Genomic DNA, 21604 nt, shown 5'->3' with positions numbered 1-21604 from the left:
CCCCCCCCCCTCTCTCTCTCTCTCTCTCTCTTTTTTTTCTTTTATTCTGGGAAAGGTCAAGATAGGGTCTTCCTATGTAACCCAGGATGACGTGGAGCTCTGTGATTTAGGTTAACCTGAACCTCAGTAATCCCTCCACCTCAGCCTGTGTGTGTTTGAATCACAGGTGTGTGATCTATGCACCCAACAGCAGAGGAATGTTTGTTGGAAAAAGGAGAATAAACATTGGTGGGTAGGGTGTCCAAAACCTAAGATGGCCTTGCTCGTCAGTTCACTAGCTTGTTTTGAATTCCAAAATACGGTATGACCATAATTCCTGGAGACTTGTGAATGTTCAGTCTGCCTATGGGGACACAGGAAAGCATTGAGGCGGTAGTATTGTTAGTGGATTCTGAACATTCAGGTCTTTTGGTGGAGGTCTAATTGTAGCATCCATTAAAAACATATCAGAAATTTAATAAGTGTGAAAATTGTTCAGATTTGTTGCTGTTGTTTGTGGGGGAGGGGGCTGTCACTAACAGAATGACACACGTATAGCACAGAGCAATTTAACTTCTGCAACATGAAACAAACTACACAGAGGAATTGACTCTCGAGAGTGTTTCGTGATAAGATATAAATCTTGCCAGCACTCTGAAGAACTAACATGATTTTTCTCATGGTATCTTTCAACTTGATTTCAGTATTTCCTCCGTATGTGGCTTTAGCATTCTGCAATTGCTTTTTCTTACATTCTAGGGATGGGGTGTTTTGACAGTGGAGATATTTAAATTTTTTATATTCAGTTGGTTTAGGAAAGCTTTCACCAAGCCTTTGTAGGAAATCTAACTTGTGTCCCTGGGAATTTTGGGGAGTCTCAGCAGAGTTGCTACTTGTTACTAGGGAATTTGGTGTACTCCCCTCTTGGAGATCTTAGTATTGTTATTAAAAGAATTTGAGGACGGGGTCAGAATGAAGTTTGAGGACAGTTTATTAGAGTGTAAAAGAAAAACTCCAAGGAGTACCAGCTGTTAATCTAGGCAGCTGCCCAGAGGAGGCAGGTAGAGAAGAGGAAGAGAAGAATTCTTACTATTTGACAGAGTCATGGAGTCCAGCCACACAGTCTTGTGACAGAAAGGGGAGGGGCCCTCCAGAGAAAGAGCAAGAATCCCAAAATATAGAAAAGGCATTTTTAGGCTTTGGCCAGCATCCAAAGAAAAAAGAAGGGAGGGACAGGAAAAAACTATGCTTTTCTGAGTAGTACTTGGAAGGGCAGACCTAACAGAGCTTCATGGCATTAGGGGATAATTATTCCTCCTATCTCTTCAGCATGGATTAAGGTGGATCAGGCCTTGGTGAGTCTGGTCTCTAAACCAGATGATTGATCTCCCAACTGGAATGTTAAGTCTCTACCGAGGCCAGAGATTCCATTCTCCTGAGCAGAGGAAATAGCTTTCCCTTAATGGGCCCTTAATGCCACTGTAACATTTTTTTTTTTTTTGCACAACAGCTGATACAGTCATAGTTCTGGTGGCAACCACCACCACTCTTTGGTTTGGATTCTGTTTGTTGTTTAACAACTACCTAGTAAATGTTAAGCTTTGAGGACAAAGGAACCAGGATAAATCCTGACCTTTGGCTCTGAAGGAAGTGGACTTTTTTTTTTTTTTTAAGAACTTCATTATGACTTTGCATGTAATATTATATTAAGCTCATGGATTTTTTTTTCAAGCTCCCTCGTTCAGTGAGCTCTGGAGTTACGAGCCACTGAGTTGTAATGGTCCAGTTCAAATGTGCACTTCAAGGAGTGCCTGTTCTTTCCCAGCAAGATAGCCAGTGACCGCAGTTTCCAAAAATTTCAGGCAAATGAGCAGATGTTTGCTAGTAGGAAATTGAATTCTCAAAAGCTAGTGGAAGTCTGAAGAATGTGTTTCTTTGGCCTTAATTTTTCTTGGGTTCTTTTTTTTTCTCCTCCTGAGATAGGGTCTTACTATGTAGCCCAGGCTATCTTCAAACTTGAATCCTCATCCCTTGGCCTTCTGAGTGCTGGGATTGCAAGTGTGTGGTACCACATCTGACACTTTTACCATTGTTTTATAATTATAAAATTAGTAGTTTTTGTTTTTAATTTTTATTGTAGTGGAGAGAATAAAAGTTAGAGTCTCACATGCTCGGCAAATATTCTACCACTGAACTACATTCTTAACTCCATATTTTTTGAATAAAAATTCAAACAACCCCAAAATCTATAAAGTAAAGGAGACTAATTTTTGTTTTATTGTTTTTTTTCTGTGGTGTTGGGGATTGAATCCAGGATCTCATGCATGCTCAACACGTGTTAAAACCTCAGTCCTCGAAGGATAACTCTTAAATTCTTCTTTTCTATTTTTTGGAAGCAATAACTGTTACTTCCTAAATGCATTTTTTTTTTCTAGAAAATTCCTCAGTGAACACATTTCTGTTTTACAGAGGTATGGAAACAATGCAAATATCCCCCCTAAGTGCTGCTTTTTGCATCACTTGTGCATGCTGTACAACTTTCGTGTTATATACAAAGGGTAGATTTCCCAGCATGCTCAGATCTCATGTGGATTCAAGATCTCTCTCAATTCCAGCTGTACTACAGAGTCAGACACAGATAGCTGCCCATGCTGGAGGAGACATAGCCAGCAGGTAAATGTCACTTCTGCTCACTTGACAGAACACTGCCAACATGCTTGAAGGGTCGATCTAGGAAAGCACTCCTGAGTACATTTTTACAGCCTCTTACTGAAATTCTTACTGTCCAATGAAGTAAAATTCAGTCTCAGAACATGTTTATTTTGAATAGCAAGTGGTTTGTTGGTAAACAGATGGTTTTGATGCTAGGAATATGTTCCCTTGATCAGGAGAGAATGATAAAATGCTAAGAGTAAATACTGGCCATTAGAGATGTCATGTAGAACCACGAATCTCTCCAATTTAGAGAAGATTTATCCTCTTACTAGTTCACTGTAGTCAGGATCACACAGCCTGCCCTTTTGAATTAGGTTGTTTAATCACATGGTAACCAAACATGACCTGCAGGTACATAATTACGGCTTTTAAGATGGAGCTAGGCATGTAGGTCGACTGTAGTGTGAGCCTGGTGTGTATAGGGCTCTGATCCACCACACTGGGGCGGCCCGGAGTGCTAGACTGTGGTGATGATCTACTTCTAATAATTTCTTTGAAAATATTTGCTTTTAGTCCCTTGGAGACACTTTTATTTTTTAAATGCTGTACTTTTTTTTTAACCTGGAAAATTCTGATATACATGTATACACACACACACACACACACACACACACACGCACACTTTTCTAAAGGAAGCCTTTCTTTTGTTTTTTAAAATTTGTTTTTACATGCTTGCTTTAGATTTATTTTATGTATTTCCTTTCAGATTGGGTCTTGCTGACCTGGAACTCAAGGAAAACTTTTCTGCCTTAGAAACCTTTATTTCATAAGCTTTTCTTTCCTTGGGTAAACCAAAACTGTCTGTTTCCTGTTTCCCAGCCAGCCATGCCTATGAATCCATGGATTCTCAGACTGTGTACCTGACATTTTAAAATAAAGGACTCTGTTAAAGTGTATTTGCTAAGAGGCCTACAGCCTGGGAGTCTCATGAGGCTGAAGGAGAGAGTCACATGCTGTGACATTTCTTTTTTTTCTTCAGCATACTCTGGCTTACTCTTATTATTTCAATGACTAGTAATAATTGACTTTCCAGGAGTTTCTCTGTGAAAAAGAGTGTAAAAACTACTCTTGTGCCCTGAAAGAGAGAGAGGTGGGGAGAGGGAGGGAGAGGCCCACCCATCCAGAAATTGAAATTCTGGGGAAAAGGAATATAAATTAAATATACACTTGGCCATTTGTGGATTTTCCCTTTCCACCTGCTTCTCAGGGACATCTGTAGTCCAGGCACGTGCTAGTCTCTAATGAGCAAGTACATGTCAGGCTGACAGCTATACAAATGGCACCTTACAGTTTTGAGCTTACATTCTTTGCTTTATTGATATTGCTAGGTTAATGGCCATCAGACTGGTTTGGGGCTCTGTGCTGGTGTAGAAGAGGGTGTTGCCATGCTGGGTGTCCTGTTTGTGTAGCTGCCTGTTTCCTGTTGCCCGAGCTGTGCAGTTCTGATGCTGATGCATGAGAAGTGTTCCTGAGATGGCCTGTGCACAGGTCTATGGGGAATTTTCACACTGGGGAACACTTGGGTGGACTGCTTAGACCTTTGCCTATGCTGATGAGAGCCTTACTGGTTTTGTTGTTGACACATATCCCTCGTAGTCCAACCTGGCCTTGAATTCCTGATTCTCCTGCCCCATCCTCCCAAGTGTTGGGATTAGAGTTATGCACCACTTAATGTAATTAAGTAATTAATGTAATTAGTGTAATTTAGTAATGTGTTTTATGTGGTACTAGGGATGGGACCCGGGGCGTCCTGCATAGTTAAGATTCTACCGCCTGAGCCACACCCAAGCCCCCAAGCCCCAGCAGAGTAGCTTTGGGATTCATCCTTACAGTTGTGTCAGCAACTTTCTCCCTAGTATTATATTTATGTAACATTTGTTAGTTTATCCACTTGTCTGTGATCGGGCACCTGACTATTCCTACTTGGGGCCTTTTACAAATAGTACTGTGTACTCTCACATATGGGTCATATTTTCATTTCTCTTGGTAAATGTTTCTAAGTAGAAGGGGAGGGTTATATAATTAGTACATTTTTAACTTTATAAGAAACTACTTATGAAGCCAGGTGGTGGTGACATACACCTTTAACATTGGTGCTCCGGAGGCAGAGGCAGATAGATCTGTATAAGATGGGGGCCAGCCTGGTCTAAACAGGGAATTCTAGGACAGCCAGGATTACACAGAGAAAACGTGTCTCAAAAAACAAAAACATAAGAAAAAAGAAAAAAAAAGAAACTACTTAGGATTTAAACTATAAAAAATTGAGTAAAAATAAACTACCAAATACTTTCCCCAAGTGACTGTGTCTTTTTATTTCTGTACTGGCATGATGCACTGGTTCTAGCTGCATTGCAGCCTTGCCAACACTCACTCTGGTCTTGTTAAAATTTCTCCATTGGAGTGGACATGCGTTAATGCCTTATTGTGGTTTTAGTTTGAATTTCACTGAGTACAGTCTTAATGAGAACGTTCTTGAAGTTTGCTTTAGTTTCCCCTGTAGGACTGCAGACATCTGTAATGAAAGTTAATTTTTCCCTTTAGGCTTTTTGGAAGTGATTGAAAAGAATAATCCAAAATGCCTGAAAATCCTGCTGCAGGTATAGAAGCTATAATTTTTATTGTTGTTACGAAATGATTCAAAAGTGGATTGTGAGGTAGTGTCTGACTTGAGCTCTGGTCACCTTTCTCCAACCAAGAGAAAATGCAGGTCCTGCAGGTCCTCGATCGCCTGAGAGGGAAGCTGCAGGAGAAGGGAGACACGACGCAGAACGAGAAGCTGTCTGCGTTTTATGAGACGCTGAAGAGCCCTCTCTTCAACCAGATCCTTACACTGCAGCAGTCCATCAGGCAGCTGAAGGGACAGGTGAGTTACTCAGCCAGCCTGAGCTGCTGGGTTCCCACCAGCAGGAGTACAGGAGGAGCCAGGATTGAGACGTGTGGGGCCTGAAAGCTGTGGATAGCATCTGTGGATGGTATCAATATTGATGAAGTTTATGTTGGGCTTTGGAGTATGATAAATTAGTAAAAATCAAATGCTTCAGAATCTCAGTGTTTTCCTCAAAGTTATAAAATAGCTTCTTCCTTCCTTCCTTCCTTCCTTCCTTCCTTCCATCCATTCGTCCATCCATCCTTTCTTACTTATTTACTTACTTATATAGTGTTGAGTTCGAGTCAGAGCCTTGTGTATGCTGGAATTCTACCACTGTACTCCATTCTGGGCTCTTGGCATTTAGAATCTATTCATTTACAATTTTTCTTACATTGTATTTTCTGTGTGTGTATGAATGTATATATGTAGTATGTATATGAACATGTGTGGAGGTCAGACAACAACTTGTACAAATTGGTTCCCTCCTTATGCAATGACAGTCCCAGAGATCCAACTTGGGTCATCAGGCTTGGCAGCAAGTGCCTTTATCTACTAAAGCATCTTGCTTCTCCCTCTCCTTGTTAAAGAACAAGTATACTGATTGGTCTTCATGTGCATATGCTGTGTGTGTGTGTTTGTGTGGGAGGGTCCATGTGGAGTATCTGCTGTGTGGCTGTGTGTATGTGTGTATGTCAGGGTCCATGTGGAGTATCTGCTGTGTGTGTATATCAGGGTCCATGTGGAGTATCTGCTGTGTGTGTGTTTGTGTGTGTATGTGTGTGTGTGTGTGTGTCAGGGTCCATGTGGAGTATCTGCTGTGTGTGTGTGTGTGTGTGTGTGTGTGAGGGTCCATGTGGAGTATCTGCTGTGTGTGTATGTGTTGTGAATCACTATGTGGTTGCTGGGAATTGAACCCAGATCTCTTGGAAGAATAGCAAATGTTCTTAACCACTGAGCCACATCTCCAGCCCCCTTGATATTTGTTATTAATGTTGCTTTTGTTCTACTGTGTTAGCACTTGTATCAGCTAATATTATAACAAACAAACAAACAAACAAACAACCCCAAAAAACCCTGCTTCTTATAATGCTAGGATGATGTTCTTCTTTAGATGTTTAAGTGGCCTTGTGATTTACTTGCCATTAGTATTATACAAGGATGTTGTGTGCCTCACTTTTCATATTCACCAACTGGGATAATGAATGACATCAATTGAACTATTTCAAAAGATTCAATAAGATAACATGATGTACATGCAGGAATCTTGGTCTAGTACCTGGCTCTTAGAAACACTGATTAAACACTGTTGCTGTGAGTGCTGTTATGTGCCCAATGTGGATCTCTGTGCTTTCTCCATGTAGATATACAGATAATACAAAATGGCCTAGTGTCTTACATACAAGAACAAATTTTAAATGTAAACATTTTGTGTAATATTAAAAAGCTCTAGCCTTAAAACATACAGATTTGTTGATAGGTACTTAATTTGTTTTCTTTCTCTTAACATTTTATTTTATTTTTAATTATGTGCACATGAGTAGAGTTTGTATGTAGGTGGTGTGGTGGTGCAGAGGTGTCAGATTCTCTGGTGTCAGAATTACAGGCAGGTGTGGACTTCCTGACATGGGTGCTAGGAACTGTACTTGGAAGAGCAGTATAACTGCTAAGTCATCTCTCTGTCTACACACGCACACACACACACACACACACGAGCACACGCACACCACATGCACATAATACACACATATACACACACATTCACACCTACCTCTTTTTTTTCTCTCTTCCCTCCTTGTTGATTTCTTCCTTCCTTGTTTTTTTCATCTTTTCCTCCCTCCTTTTCTCCTTCTCTCCCTTCTTCCTTCCCTGAGACTGAGTTTCATTCTTTGGTCCTGGTAGGTCTAGATCTTGCTAAATGTAGACTAGGTAGGCCTTGAACTCACAAGAGATCCTCTTGCCTCTGCATCTGAGTACTGGTCTTTAAGTCATGTGCTGCCATGCCTAGCCTCTTACTTCTTTAATATGTATATAAATTACACATGTAATGTAATAGAAATGGTTTCTTTTGTGTAGATTTCTGCTGATGATTTTATCATTCTCTCCAACAGCTTAGCCACATCCCCTCAGATTGTTCAGCCAGCTTTGACTTTTCTCGAAAGGGTTTGTTAGTGTTCACGGATGGTTCTATTACAAATGGGAATGCCCACAGACCTTGTAGTAATGTAACTGCATCTGAATTGTTGCCTTGGACTCAAAAGCCAGGAAAGGAAGACTTTAATTCAGTCATTCAGCAGATGGCTCAGGTAAGGTTATATCTTGTCATGGATTATTTAGCTTTATTATTATTATTGTTATTATTATTATTATTTTGTTTCAGTTTAAAAAGAAAACTTAAATCTTTTTTAATCTTAATCTTTTTTGCCTTAATATATATTATTATGTATTTGTTTGCTTGTGTTTTTATCTTATTAAGAGAAATTGACACTACTTCTAACCTATGTGTTGGAACCTGTAATTAAAATACAGGAGAGTAGGATATGCTGGAAAAAGCCTGCAGCCTAGCACTCAGCAGGCCGAGGCAAGGGGATCTCCAATTTGAGGCCAGCTTGAGTGAGCTTTATAGTGAAACCCTGTCTGAAAAGAAAAGAAATACAAAAGAAAACAAACGAAAACTCCTTAAGAAAATTTGTTTTAATCTTTTATCAAAATAGAGTTTATGAATTATAGTTAATATAATTTAGAAAATCTAGAAAAACATTAGAATGGATAATTTAACTGATTCCCCTCATACCTACCAAAAGGTAAATGATAGACAATTGAGGTTTTTGAATTTTTTTTAAATATTTATTTATTTATTGTATTGATGAGTACACTGTAGCTGTCTTCAGACACACCAGAAGAGGGCATCCAATCTCTTTATGGATGGTTGTGAGCCACCATGTGGTTGCTGGGATTTGAACTCAGGACCTCTGGAAGAGTAGTCAGTGCTCTTAACCGCTGAGCCATCTCTCCAGCCCCCGAGGTTTTTGAATTTTTAGAGAAAATTTAGAATTTCTTGCCAAAGACTGAGTTTGATTCCTTGCACCCACGTTGGGTGGCTCACAAATGCTCCAGCCCCAGGGATCCAAACTATTTTCTGACCTTAGTAGGCAGTTCACATGTACATATCCACATACAGACTAATACCCATACACATAATTAAAAATAAAGTCAATTTTAAAAATAGCTGGGTTTGGAGGTACACGTCTATTCATTCCAGCGGAGGCAGGAGGATCTCTGTGATTTCAAGGCCACATGGTGTACATAGTGAGTTCCCAAACAGAGGGGAGTACACAGAGAGCTTTGTCTCAAAAATCCAAAAGAGAGGAAAACAAACAAACAAACAAATACCTAAGATTGGGTTTGAGATTGAAAAAGAATTTGTTTCAAGTTGTGGTAGGTGAACAATGTTGCAGTCTTTTCATGATGCTAAGCTCCGTCCGCTGTGTGTGCTGCCCTTGTGATCTGATTATGTTTATGATACATGCAGTTGTTAACGTAGCCGTTGAAATGACTGAGTGAATGAAGTATTAATTCACTACAGTAGAATTTAAAACAGAGTGATACAGTGCTGTGGGTTCTGACTGGGCCAAGCACAAGTGTGTTTCTGGCATAGCTGGCTTTCCTGTTTAGAAATGTGTTTTATATTAAGAGAAGTTAAAGAAACTTATGTACATAGTAACTGAGAGGTTACTGTGGGAAAGGGTGTTTGTTTTCGGTTTTTGTCCAGCCCAGAGTCTATCTCATAATGTGGATGAATTGTAAAATGTTTCTCAGTGTTGTACTCTGTGTGCTCGGCTGAAAACAATCAAGATAAAAGTTTTCCAGGACCAGCATGTTACCAGACTTCTGAGCATGTTTGGATTAACAGCAAGGACATAGAAGCTGCTGTGCACTGAGTAGGTTCAGATCTGTGGAAAGGTGATATTTAAATGCACATCATGGGTTTCTTTTTTCCTTCCTCCCCACCCCCTTCTTTAGGGCCGGCATGTTGAGTATATAGAGATAGAACGCCCTTCATCTGGAGGCCTTGGATTCAGTGTGGTGGCTGTGAGAAGCCAAAGCCTGGGATTCACTGATATCTTTGTGAAGGAAGTCCATCCAGGGAGTGTAGCAGACAGGTGAGGAGGAAGCTCATTCTGTACTTGGTTCCTGTTTTCCTGACAGCTCCGAAGTGATACTCTAAAGAGTAAGCAAGTAGCAGTTGGTGCTGCTGGCTTTTAAGAGCTTCCTTACTCTGCATCTCCGTGTTGTACCTGCTGGTGCTTTTGAAGGCTTTAGCACAAAGTCTGTCTCTTCAATTTCTAGTCTTTGGTTTAAGACTCATTTCCTAAGTTCATTATTCAGATGTTCCCAGTTAGAATAACTGTTCCCAGTGGTGGCAGGATATAATTAGAAAATTCTGTCAATAATGTTTTGGTTTTGTTCTTTTCAAAATTTGTTTTCTTTGTTTATACATGATTACTTCTAGTCTATTGTTGAAGGCTCATTAGTCAAAAAGTCTTGTCATCTGAGGCTGGATGTTCCTTTCTCTTTCCAGCTCTGCAGTCTTGCTCAAGTGACTTAATTTCACTACTCGTTGTATTGTCTTGTGTAAAATGGTCATGTTAATGTAAGGAGGGATGGTGGAAGAGAAGCACGTCTGCTAATGGAGCACCTGATACCTAGTGAGACACACACAGTGGGCTGTGTGCATATCTGCTAGTGGAGCACCTGATGCATAGAGAGACACACAGCCAGCCCTGGGTGCACCTTCAGGTTGTCACAGTACTAAATTTTTCTTTTCTTGCATTATTAGGGATCATAGATTAAAGGAAAATGACCAGATTTTGGCCATCAATGACACCCCATTGGATCAGAATATTTCCCATCAGCAGGCGATTGCATTACTACAACAAGCCACTGGATCTCTGCGGTTGGTGGTGGCTAGGGAAGCAAGCCACACACAGGTCCGAACCTCCACCAGCTCAGCTGACACAACTCTGCCAGAAACGGTGGGTCAAATATAGCTTGGGGCTATATTACATTCTAAATGATATTATGTCGATAAGAATAGTTGATACTCATGTGGAAGTCCTTTTCATTATTGTGGTCAAGAAAGGTGATCATATCCCCAAATGGCAACATAACAAGATGTTTGTTAGAGGAGTTGGTTTTGATTTTGTCTTTTTAATGTCTGGTTGGTTTCCTTATTGAAGATTATTATTTAATATAAAAGCCAAATTGGATATTATTTGTAAGTTATTCAATGATGTCTTGTGTTCTTTGATTATCATAGCCATTTAATGTGTGTATGTGAAGAGGAAAGGGGACACCTATTATGTAGTCCAGGCTGGCCTTGAACTCACAATTTTCTTGATTCAGCCTCTTGAATGTAGGATTATGGGTGTATGCCAGTATGCCTGAGTTTTAGAGGTTTTAATTAGAAGTTTACTGTTAACTGTCTTAAGGAAAATGTGAATATTTATTTTAAATACTTCATATTTATGAATTATAATAGAATTGTATGGCTAGATTATTGCTTTTTATATAATTATTGCTGTGATTTTTCACATAAGCTTAAAAAGAAAAGCAGATGTCACTGGTAAACATTTCTCTTTTGTTTTCTGTGTGTAAGCAGGGCAAGTGTGCCACAGTGTGCACATAAAGGACAGAGAGCAGCTAGTTGGAGTTGGTTCTTTCCTTCTACCTTGTGGGTCTGGGAAATCAAATTCAGTTTGTCAGGTGTATAGACTGGCACCTGTGCACACCACCCTCCTGTCCTTGTTTTTCTCTTGACTTCAAAATAATCAGTGTCTCTTCTATCTTTTAAGCTTATTACATTTATGAATTGAACAGTTTAAAAATTGTACATGTATGGTGTATTGTGTGTGCACATGAGTGTGCGGGTAGGTGGATTGACCTGTTCCTGGGCATGTAAAGCTCAGAGGTTGATCTCCTTTGTCACTGTCATCTTTTGTGTTAGGCTCTCATTGAACCTAGAGACTTAGTTCCAGCTAGACTGGAAGGACCGGGAGCTCTGGGCTCACACATGTGTGCCACATAACAGTTTTCCTTCTGTGCGAGGTTTGGACTCAGGTCATCCTGCTTGTGTGGCACTCACTTTGCCCACTGAGGCATATCCCCAGTCAACGTTTACAGATTTTGGAGTGTGTCTTCAGAATGGAAACTGTCCGTTTTGTTGTTGTTGTTTGTTTGTTTCAAGGTAAGATGTCACTGTGTGGCTCTGGCTGGGCTGGGACTCCTTGCAGATCAGGCTGATCTTAAAGTTGCAATCCTCTTGCCTCTGCCTTGCAAATACTGGAATTACATGTGTGAGTCTCCTGGCCTTGGCATAAGTCTTATTTTCTTATAACACCAAGTGCTACCTCATTTGTTTAATTTTCATTTGATGTGACAAAAGGAAACAAAGCTGCTGCTCTCTGAGTGTTGGGGTGCAGCGTAGACTGATAAAGGTCACAGTGCAAACAGGGCACCATGTCCCTTATAGTCTGTAATGTCGATACAGTACAGCTTATAGGATAAATACAATGAACAAAGTGGGACCTTGCTTAGCATATGTAGAACGAATCTTTTTCTACCCCTACCTACTCATATCCCATCAGGTCCTTCAGTGCCTCAGTTGGTTAGTTTATTCTTTTTCTTCCTCTTTATCTTTTTAAATATTGAGGCAAGTTGCCCAGGCTGGCCTCAGACGTGCTGCATCACAGAGATTTGCTTGAACTCCTGATCTTCCTTCTGTTGCTCTATAAGTACTGGGGTGCAGGCTAGACCATGCTGGCTTCCAGTTTCTTCACTTTTATGTGGAACCAATAATGCTGTGTAGTTCTTAGAGATGCAAAAAGAAAGTAGGTTTGTGAAAACCTGGCAGTGCCTGGTCCCTGTGAACACTGTGAATGGTAACTGCCATCCTTACTTCAACTTTATTTTAGAAAACACTATATCTAAGATTGTAGGTATTGTTCCAGGCATGAATGTCTTAAGTATTTCCAATACTCCATTTACTTCACAGTTAACTTTCTTATGTTGTAAAGTAGGAGACTTAACTAATGAATATGACTGCTCTTCTAAGGGAGATTTTGTCCTGCAGCTGAATTCTGTGGAAGTGTGTGCATTTCTCATGGAGTCTCATAATTAGAGGAAAATTTCTTGCATCTTTTTTTTTTTCTTGCATCTTTTTGTATGACTATGTTGCTAGTATTTTGAGTTAAGTATGCCTCTTTCTTTTCTCCTAAGTGTTCTAAATTGGTCTTTTTGCCACATCCTTGCCTGGGGCAGTGAGGAAATGAAGAAAGAACTGACCTAGAGGCACATGTACACAGAGAGCTGAGATTGGCTAGACTGGGCTCTGACGGAGAAGCTGCAGCACCCTGGAAGCTCAGCATGGTTATTTGATACAGTTGAACAGGGAGGTGGGGCTATTGCTACAGCTGAAGAAGGAGGCAGGCTTAGTTAATCTGTAGGAGCAGTATCTGTGGAGGAACTTTGGAGAAAGCTATGGTCGACATTTCTGCACACACTGTCAATGTCTGCACATGGACCAGAGGAAGACTTTGCCATTTCTCTCAGCCTGGTGAAGGCTTTGCCACTTCCATAACTTCTGGCATGGGTCCTTGACATGGCTGTGCCCTTGTCAGACAGTATGTGTTCACTCAGGACTTTTACTCTTTCTCCACGCTTTTTAGTCATATTGTTAACCTTTGGTTCTTCACAGTTCTGACAGGGTCATTTTCCTAAGCCATTGCTTTAGCCTTGTTATTCTCTCTAGTCTTTGCCTTTTTCTGTTGTCTGGCTAAGCTGTGCTCTTACATTTTTCTCTGGCTTAAATGCTTTCTTTCTTTGTCTAACACTTATTTACTCATGAGCAGCCCCCCTGTAGTCTAGGTGTTACTTGAACTCACTATGTAGCAGAGACTAGCTCTGAATTCCTGATATACCTGCCTCCATCTCCTGGGTACTGGGATATTAGGTATGTACTATTAATACTTTAATTTTAATTTAAATTTCTGCTTTCATTAAGCCTTCATGATTCTCATTGAAGTTTACATTTTATGAACTATTCTCTCCCCCACCTCCCTGAAATTGTTGTAACACTGAGCCTGTCTTTCAGCAGATATGTGTTCATTGACTCCCAATGTACCCTATGCTGATGTACCCTGTGCCACGTTGCGTTTCTTGTCTTTTCAGGATGCAGGATCTTATGATCTGACTTCCACCTTGCATTTTAACTGCTTGTGCTCATTTTCTCTATTGAATTATAATACCCTTAGGGGTAGGCTCTCTACCTTGCCCTGTCAGTCTATCCTTCTGTCATCTTTCTTCTATCTGTTTACTATGCTTCCATAGCTTATTCTCCATAGATAGTTGTCTTGATTAATGGTCTGAATTTTTAGTTTCTTGTAAATCTGTTACATAATACCATATAGGAAACCTAAGAATCTGTGATTCACCAACTCTGCCTTTAACTTGCCATTCATTTGTAGGTGTGTTGGGGCCACACTGAAGATGTTGAGCTCATTAATGATGGCTCTGGATTAGGTTTTGGGATAGTTGGAGGGAAATCCAGCGGCGTGGTTGTGAGGACTATTGTTCCCGGAGGATTGGCAGACCGAGTAAGTTGACTTTATCATTTTGCTTTTATAAAATTTGACTTTTATAATTTGAAATTAATTTTATATCATGAGTTGTTAGAATACATCGCTCAATAATTAGAGTTTATGTATAACTTTATATATAATATACATATATATACATATATATATGTATATGTATATATATATACATATATATATATGTATAACACTTTATACCATAAACTTCCTGTATTTAAACAGTTTTTTCTGACCTCTAATTAACTAGGGTTTGGTTACATAAAAAGAAAATATTTTTATTGTAAAAAATTGTTAATGAATATTTGTATTTTGAACATTTGTGTTATTCTTCAACATAGCTTTCAAGGGTCAATGATAGAGTCAGACGACTCAGTGAGCATATGCATTTGTCTTGGCATGGGTGACATGGCTCAGCAGGTAAAGGTGCTATAAAGCCTGGTAGCCTGAACTTGATCTTGAACTGATGTACTGGTAGAAGGAGAGAACTGACTCCACAAAGTTGTCTCCTGACTTCCACATATGCACTGTGACACATACCCCTCCGCCAGTAATGATAAATTAAAACAAGCAAAAATCTATTCATCCCAATGTTGTACATATAAGATTTCACTTGGCTATTTTCTGATATAAGTCAAATGTGTATCTTTGTTATTTAGCTGTATTTCAAAAACAAGTAGACCATGTAAAAGCTTGACAACTTTCTTTTCCATTTAATTTTACATGGAAGAAAATGTTAAATACTATATTTAGTTTTGTTTACTTATTTATCAGTATGTTTGTGTCTCTGTTTATGTATGCCACATTGTGTGTGGGTACCCATGAAAACCAGGAAAGAGTGTGTGATATCCTGGAGCTGGAGTTACAAGCAGTTGTGAACTTCTGGGTGGGTGTTGGGGATCAGACGTAGGTCCTCTAGAAGAGCTGTGAATGTAAGAGCCGGCCATTTCTCCTGTCTCCCATAGTTGGATTTTAGAAATTGTAGAAATTTTAGTTTGAGTTCATGTTTTATAGAATGCTCATGATAATCAGGACTAACTTTAATTCTACAATCACAAAATGTCACTGATTATTACCTATCTCCCTATAAATAAAGACACCCCTCCTGATACACATATAGGTAAAATGATGGATCTGTTGTACAGACTCAGCTTTGACGTAGGGATTCTTCAGCTCCTCACTTCTGACTGAAGTGACTGAATCTTTTGTAATTATTTAGCCCCCCTTTCCTTCTATCCTTTCTGTACCAAGTATATTTATTTATGGAAGTACCTAGCATTTGGTCTGTGGACACTGTGGTGACTAATGCCTTTCATGTGTCTTTGAGATGAAAGTGATTCTTAGAGTAATAATGAGAATTATTCCTATTCATATTTGTTTGCATTGTTCACACGAAAGCAGAAGGAAATGAAAAACGATGGGAGATTAATGTAGACTAAGGTAGCGGTTCCAGATATGTGACAGCTGTCAAATTCACTTAAGTTTTGTGCAGTAAAAATGATTAATGTCAGTGAACTTTGATCTTTCAATCCATGTCAGAGGAGTCATGCTTGACTTAAAGCATTTGAGGTGAATTAATTGTTAAAAGATTTGCAATGTTTAGTGAGGTGGCTCAGTGGTTAAGAGCACTTGTTGCAGAGAAATTGAGTTCAATTTTCAGCATTCACACGATGATTCACAACCACCTATAACTTTAGTTCCGGGGAATTCAACACCCTCTTCTGGCTCTACAAGACATACATTACATATACATACAGACAAAATACTCATACACCTAAAATAAATCTAAAAAAATTACTTAAAATACATGTTATTCAAAATTTAGAAATAGCCAATAGAAAGACAGTGAATATTTCCTTCATCTTTAGCTTTTTGTACATCATTTTCTGTCTTTAAATTTTCTTTGGAATATAAAGGGCTCTGAATGCTAGAGAGATGGCTCAGTGGGTAAGAGTCCTTGCTGTGCAAACAAGAGGACCTGTGTAAAATCCCCAGCACCTGTGTAAAAAGCCAGGCAGCTGTGGCTTCATTTACTGCTATGAAACTGCTGTGGGGAGGGGAGCTGGACAGTATGCTGGGGTTGCCACCTATCTCCAGGCTCAGTGAGAGGCTGTGTCTCAGGTAAGAAGGTAAAGAGTGATGGAACAAGGTACCCAGTGGCCTCTTCTGCTCCTCACACATGCAGAGATGAGTGTGTGCATGAGTGTGTGCCTGTACATATATACACATACATATGGCACACACAACATGTGTGTGACTAGAATGAGAATTATCCTGCTGTGTACCTTTAAAACATCTGTAGTAGATGCTGGAGTGATGGCTCAGTTGTTAAGACACTGGGAATCCAACATCCTCTTCTGGCCTCTGGAGATACCAGGTATGCATGTGGTACATATACACACATATAAGCAAAATGCATACACATAAAAATATTAAACAAATACTTATTTGTGTGTGTGTGTGTGTGTGTGTGTGTGTGTGTCTGTCTGCGCATGCACAAGCACAGTGTGTGTCTGAGTGTGAGCATGGAAGACAGAAGAGGATGTGGGGTCCCAGGAGCTAAAGTAGCAGGCCTTGGCAGGACAGTGGGCTTGTTCCGTGGGTGCTGGGATCTGAACTTCAGTCCTCCTGAGTGTGCAGCAAGCATTCTTAACTGATGTGCCGGTTTCCAGCTCCCAAGTAAAATAAATCTTAAAAAATGTTTATTTTTTTGTAACCTAGAAAAGAGTGAGACATTGTAGAGTATTCTTAGGTTTCCCTCTGCCCTACCCCCTGCCCCCTAGCAATTTTAAGAGGCTTCTTTGCTGAGTAAAATGACATTTGCAAAGTGCAAAGTGCAGCAGTTATTTTGAAAAACAAAGGACCAAATAAATTTAAATGAAATTAAATAAGTTCCTTTACTGTAAGAATTTTCGGAGCTTTTTAATATCTTAATGTGCATTATGAGTTTTCACAAGGACACTGATGTGCAGGGTTTCCCAGATTAATCCCAGCGAGGCACTGTTGGGAAAAGCCCAAGTCTGATTCTCGCCCTTTCCTGGAAGGGATCGTCACTGTTTCAGATCACTAAGGAGGGGCAGGAGGCCTGCCCATCACAGATTTGTAATGGAGCAGCAGGAGCTTGTGCCAAATATTGTCATCTGGCTAATACACAACATTTTAATATAATCCTCAAAAACAGTATTAAGTTTTATTTCTAAATTATAGGTATGGAAACTTTTAAGAAATTGTGCAAGGTTGCACAGCTGGAGAGTGACGGACACTCTTCCTCTTATTCCTGCTAATGTAATCCTCTCAATCCTCAACCCAGCGCCCAGTCCTGCTATCTAGGTTTGAGCACAGTATCTCAGCACTCCTACATCCTAAGCTAGTGCATCAGCTACATTCCCAGAGCTATGTCTCCTAGATAATTCCAAATTTAGTCAAACTGTCAATGAAGATGAACCATCCAGAGATCCTCTCTGAAAGGAAAAGGGTTGCATGATAGCTTAAGAACTGGGTGGGATGGGAGTGTACTAGAGAGATGGCATAGTACTTACTGCCTTATCAGACCAGAGTTTGGTTCCCAGCACCCACATTGGATGGCTCACAAATGTCTGTAACTCTAGCTCCAAGGGGTTAGATGACCCCTTCTAGTCTCATTGGGCACCTACATACATGTAATTGCATATACTCTCTCTTATACACAAATAAAATAAATCTTAAAAAAGAATAAAATGAAACCAGACAGTGAAAGCCTTGACTCTTGGATCTACTATTACCACTGGTTAAGCTGCTTGTTTAATTTCATGCTTCTGAAATAGATCTGAAACCACGTTAAAGATAGCACATTTTAAATGTATCCTGTGGAAGCTGATAGCATCTCAGAGACCATGACTTTACTGAATGCTAGTCACTTAGGCATACAGTGTCCAGCATGTGTCAGACCATTTCCTTAGAGGGAAGTGTCATCCGAGGAAACCATATTATTTGCAAAGAGACAGTAGGCACAGAGCAGTCCATGCTAGAGACCTAAGTCTTTTGTATATGATATTAAGTATAATGTTCAGAATCCCACATGAGAGAAACTTATTCTGACATTAGCTAAGATTTAGGTACAGTGAACATCTGACCAACTTGGGGTTACCTGCTTCCAGGGCTTTTTCTTGTCCAACTGCTGTTTATTGTACAAAGTAAACAAAATAGAAAATAATGTATATTTTTTGTTTTTTCTTTTTAAGATGTATTTGTATTTCATATGTTTTGGTGCTGCATGTTTATCTGTATACCTCACACGTGCAGTACCAAGCAGAGGTCGAAAGAAGGCATCTGAGGCCCTGGCACTGGAGTCAATGAGAGCTGTGAGCCACCATGTGGGTCCTGAGAATTCAAGTCTTCTAGATCAGCTCCTATATATTGTTTTTCAAATCTTCATTAAAAAGTAGTTTATTTTTAATTTACTTTATTTGTTTACTTATTTATTTATTTTTAAGGCAGAGTCTTACTCTGTAGCCCAGGTTGGCCCATGAAACTTTTACCACCTAGACTAGCATTATACTTTTTTTTTTTTATAATTTATTTTTTCTCAAATCGTAATTCATTCACACAGGGGTTATAAACACAGAAAGGCAAGATGTGGGGAAGGGGATGACACTGGAGTATGGGTGTTCAGGGGGAATACAGATATCTTCAGAACCGGGTATCGGCTGGGTGAAGGTTCAGGGGACAAGTCACTATGACTCTGCCTATGACTCGCTTGTCCTTATCTAAGTTGGTATTGTCTGCCAAGGCTACCTATTTACAAGGTCTATGACTATTCAGGCTTGTAGATTTCCACAAAAGCTGCCTGTTTACATTAGCTTATAGCCATCTGTTTCAATGTTTTTCCACTGAGACCCAAGACTTGGTGTTAGTATACATGTATGACAGGCCTATTGTTGATTTTAGGCCTATGGTTGATTTTAGGCCTTCAGTGTGTAAGCAGGGCTGCCCCTGACATCTCTTCCCTTCTCTAAGTATAGAAGGGCTGTGGAGATTCTAATCTTGCAAAGGCGGGGATAGAGGCCTGACCTCCAGTAATTGAAGGGGACCTTGTAATGGCTCCGGTCCACCTGTCGCAGTCCAGTGAGGCATGAGGGCCATACCATCCCGATGTCTTTTTTCCTGGAGAGGGGATACTTTTGACATCAACCCCTATGCAGTCAGGCTTGTCCCTCAGCGAACCCAGATAGATATTTTTATCTTTTATTTATATTCCCTTGCAGTGCTTAGCCTCGAAGCCTAAGCAAGAATTCAGATCGCCTGTCAGAGGGGGTTCTGGGTGGCCCCTCTCTGGACTAGCATTATACTTAGGTGAACTTTTTGTCTCAGTGTTCTGAGTGGTGATACTACAGATGTGAGTCACCATGCCTGGCTTATTTGTCAGTTATGGTAGACAGGGATAATTCTATGGGTAGGAAAATGCATAGATTCAGATAAAGGGAGAGAAAAGGCCTCTGTAATCCTCAGATAATGTCTAATATTCATAGCATCTGACACATCTTTGGAGGGCTTTTTGTTTTGTTTTTCTAAAAAAGGTATCACTATGTAGCCCAGACAGGCCAGGAACTCACTTTGTAGACCAGGCTACCCTAAAACTCATACAGACCTATCTGTCTCTGCTTCCCCAGTGCTGGGCTTAAAGGTATGCACTGCCATGCCACCCTGCTTTAGAACACTTTATTGTATAGAAGCATTAAAGTTTTTTCAGAAGTTAGTTGTTTTGTTTTTATTTTTGAAGTTCAACTACTTAGTGGCTGAGGCAAGAGGATTACAACTTCAAGGCTGTGCCGGCTACAGCGCAGCATGCTGTGTGCTCCTGTTGGCACGCTTATCTGCTTTTGCTGCGTTGTGACTTAAGACCAGGAGTGTCTCTAGACACAGCCTGGAAAGAGCAGTGATGAGAAAACACCATCGAAGTGCAGGTTTGGGGCTGCTGGACTTAGACAAGGCAGCTGCCATTTTGGCATCTTTCCTATCCATCTGATGGATGTTTTGCACTTATTAATTCCTCAGAACACCTGCTTTTCTGTAAGAAGAAAATGTTTGACTCTCAGTGACAGATGCAAATTATCTACATAATTTTAAATTAAGAGTTGAGGTAAAATGGGGAAAAAATAGTTTCTGAGAAGTGACTAAATATATACTTGATGGCGAAGTGTTCTTCATTAGCCGAGTTAGCCTTCTCTAGGACTTTGACAGGCCCCCTGTTCTGAAAGTCCAGCTCCCAGGCACTGCTGTCTTTTTTACAGTGCCAAGGAAGCTCCTATTCTTTTGCAAATTGATTATTCATTACTCTAAAAGTTGTGTGTGTGTGTGTGTGTGTGTGTACGCACGTGCCTTAGCTTTGGAATTCTGGGTGTATGAGAATACATCCAGATTATTATGTGGGCCCCGGGTATCAAGGCCAGGTACCAAGTTGTTGCCAAGGCTTGTGCAACAACTTCAGGCCTCTGAATCTCTTTTGAGTAGGTGTTTATTTTACCTGGGCTGTTGCATGGATAAAAACAGAATATCAAATCACCATTATTAAGTAGAAAGGCAGCTAGCCTTTATTCCTCTCCTCCACTAGTTTTTATCTTGTATTTGTTTCTGTTGTTACTGTTTATGGGCTGAACTGCTTACTGCTTCTTCCTCTTCCATGCGTCATAGCCCAGCATACAGCTTTTGTACTCTGTTTTGATCTGAATCCTTTTTTCATTCAGAATTCTGAAGATTTGAAAAACAGGAAGGGCAGCAAACTGACCTTTCTGCCTTGAGTCTTTTAAAGCCATGTTCATTCAGTATTTCTTGCATGGCTTCTAAATGGTGCCACCTGGATGCATGGTTACAAAGCCCAGAACACGCTCTCCCAGTATTCCCTGCTTTATGCTCAAGCTATTTGCACTCCAACTTGCAAATCTCTTTTCATGTTCACTCTGTTAAAGGCTTTTGATAGTGATAGACAGGTTTTTGGTGAATAGGTAAATAATAACTGTCTTATGCGTTAGCATCCTTTGTGTATTAGAGAGCAGCCTGCTGTGTACATCAGTGAACAGCTTGGACTGGAGTTTCTTTTTTAAGCACGCCAGGCACTTAGAACTCGCTAAGTAGCCCATGCTGACCTTGTACACCATAGTCTCCCTCTCTACCTCCTGTGTGCTGGAATTACAGGTCTGTACCAACATGGCCAGACAGCCAGACAGTTTGAGCTTTGGTATTGCTACTTGCTAGCTTTTTGAATCTGGTTAGATCAGTCCTTCTTTCCTTTCCTTTCCTTTCCTTTCCTTTCCTTTCCTTTCCTTTCCTTTCCTTTCCTTTCCTTTCCTTTCCTTTCCTTTCCTTTCCTGTCCTGTCCTGTCCTGTCCTGTCCTGTCCTGTCCTGTCCTGTCCTGTC

The 21604-nt window shown here is 40.2% G+C and overlaps 1 protein-coding gene across 1 annotated transcript in view; it reads left to right on the top strand.

The window, feature by feature from the left end:
• Window positions 1-21604, top strand: part of Patj (PATJ crumbs cell polarity complex component) — a 299188-nt gene that overhangs the window by 4486 nt on the left and 273098 nt on the right. Inside the window, exons 2-7 of the mRNA XM_028778758.1 lie at window positions 5236-5291; window positions 5391-5557; window positions 7672-7866; window positions 9584-9723; window positions 10401-10596; window positions 14086-14214. Coding sequence (XP_028634591.1) covers window positions 5270-5291; window positions 5391-5557; window positions 7672-7866; window positions 9584-9723; window positions 10401-10596; window positions 14086-14214 — 849 coding nt within the window. The 5' untranslated portion in view covers window positions 5236-5269. The remainder of the gene's footprint in view (window positions 1-5235; window positions 5292-5390; window positions 5558-7671; window positions 7867-9583; window positions 9724-10400; window positions 10597-14085; window positions 14215-21604) is intronic.

The sequence above is a fragment of the Grammomys surdaster genome, unplaced genomic scaffold, assembly GCF_004785775.1.
Source record: "Grammomys surdaster isolate TR1022 unplaced genomic scaffold, NIH_TR_1.0 341, whole genome shotgun sequence".
Classification (NCBI taxonomy): domain Eukaryota; kingdom Metazoa; phylum Chordata; class Mammalia; order Rodentia; family Muridae; genus Grammomys; species Grammomys surdaster.
This window is presented reverse-complemented; position numbering and strand designations above follow the sequence as displayed.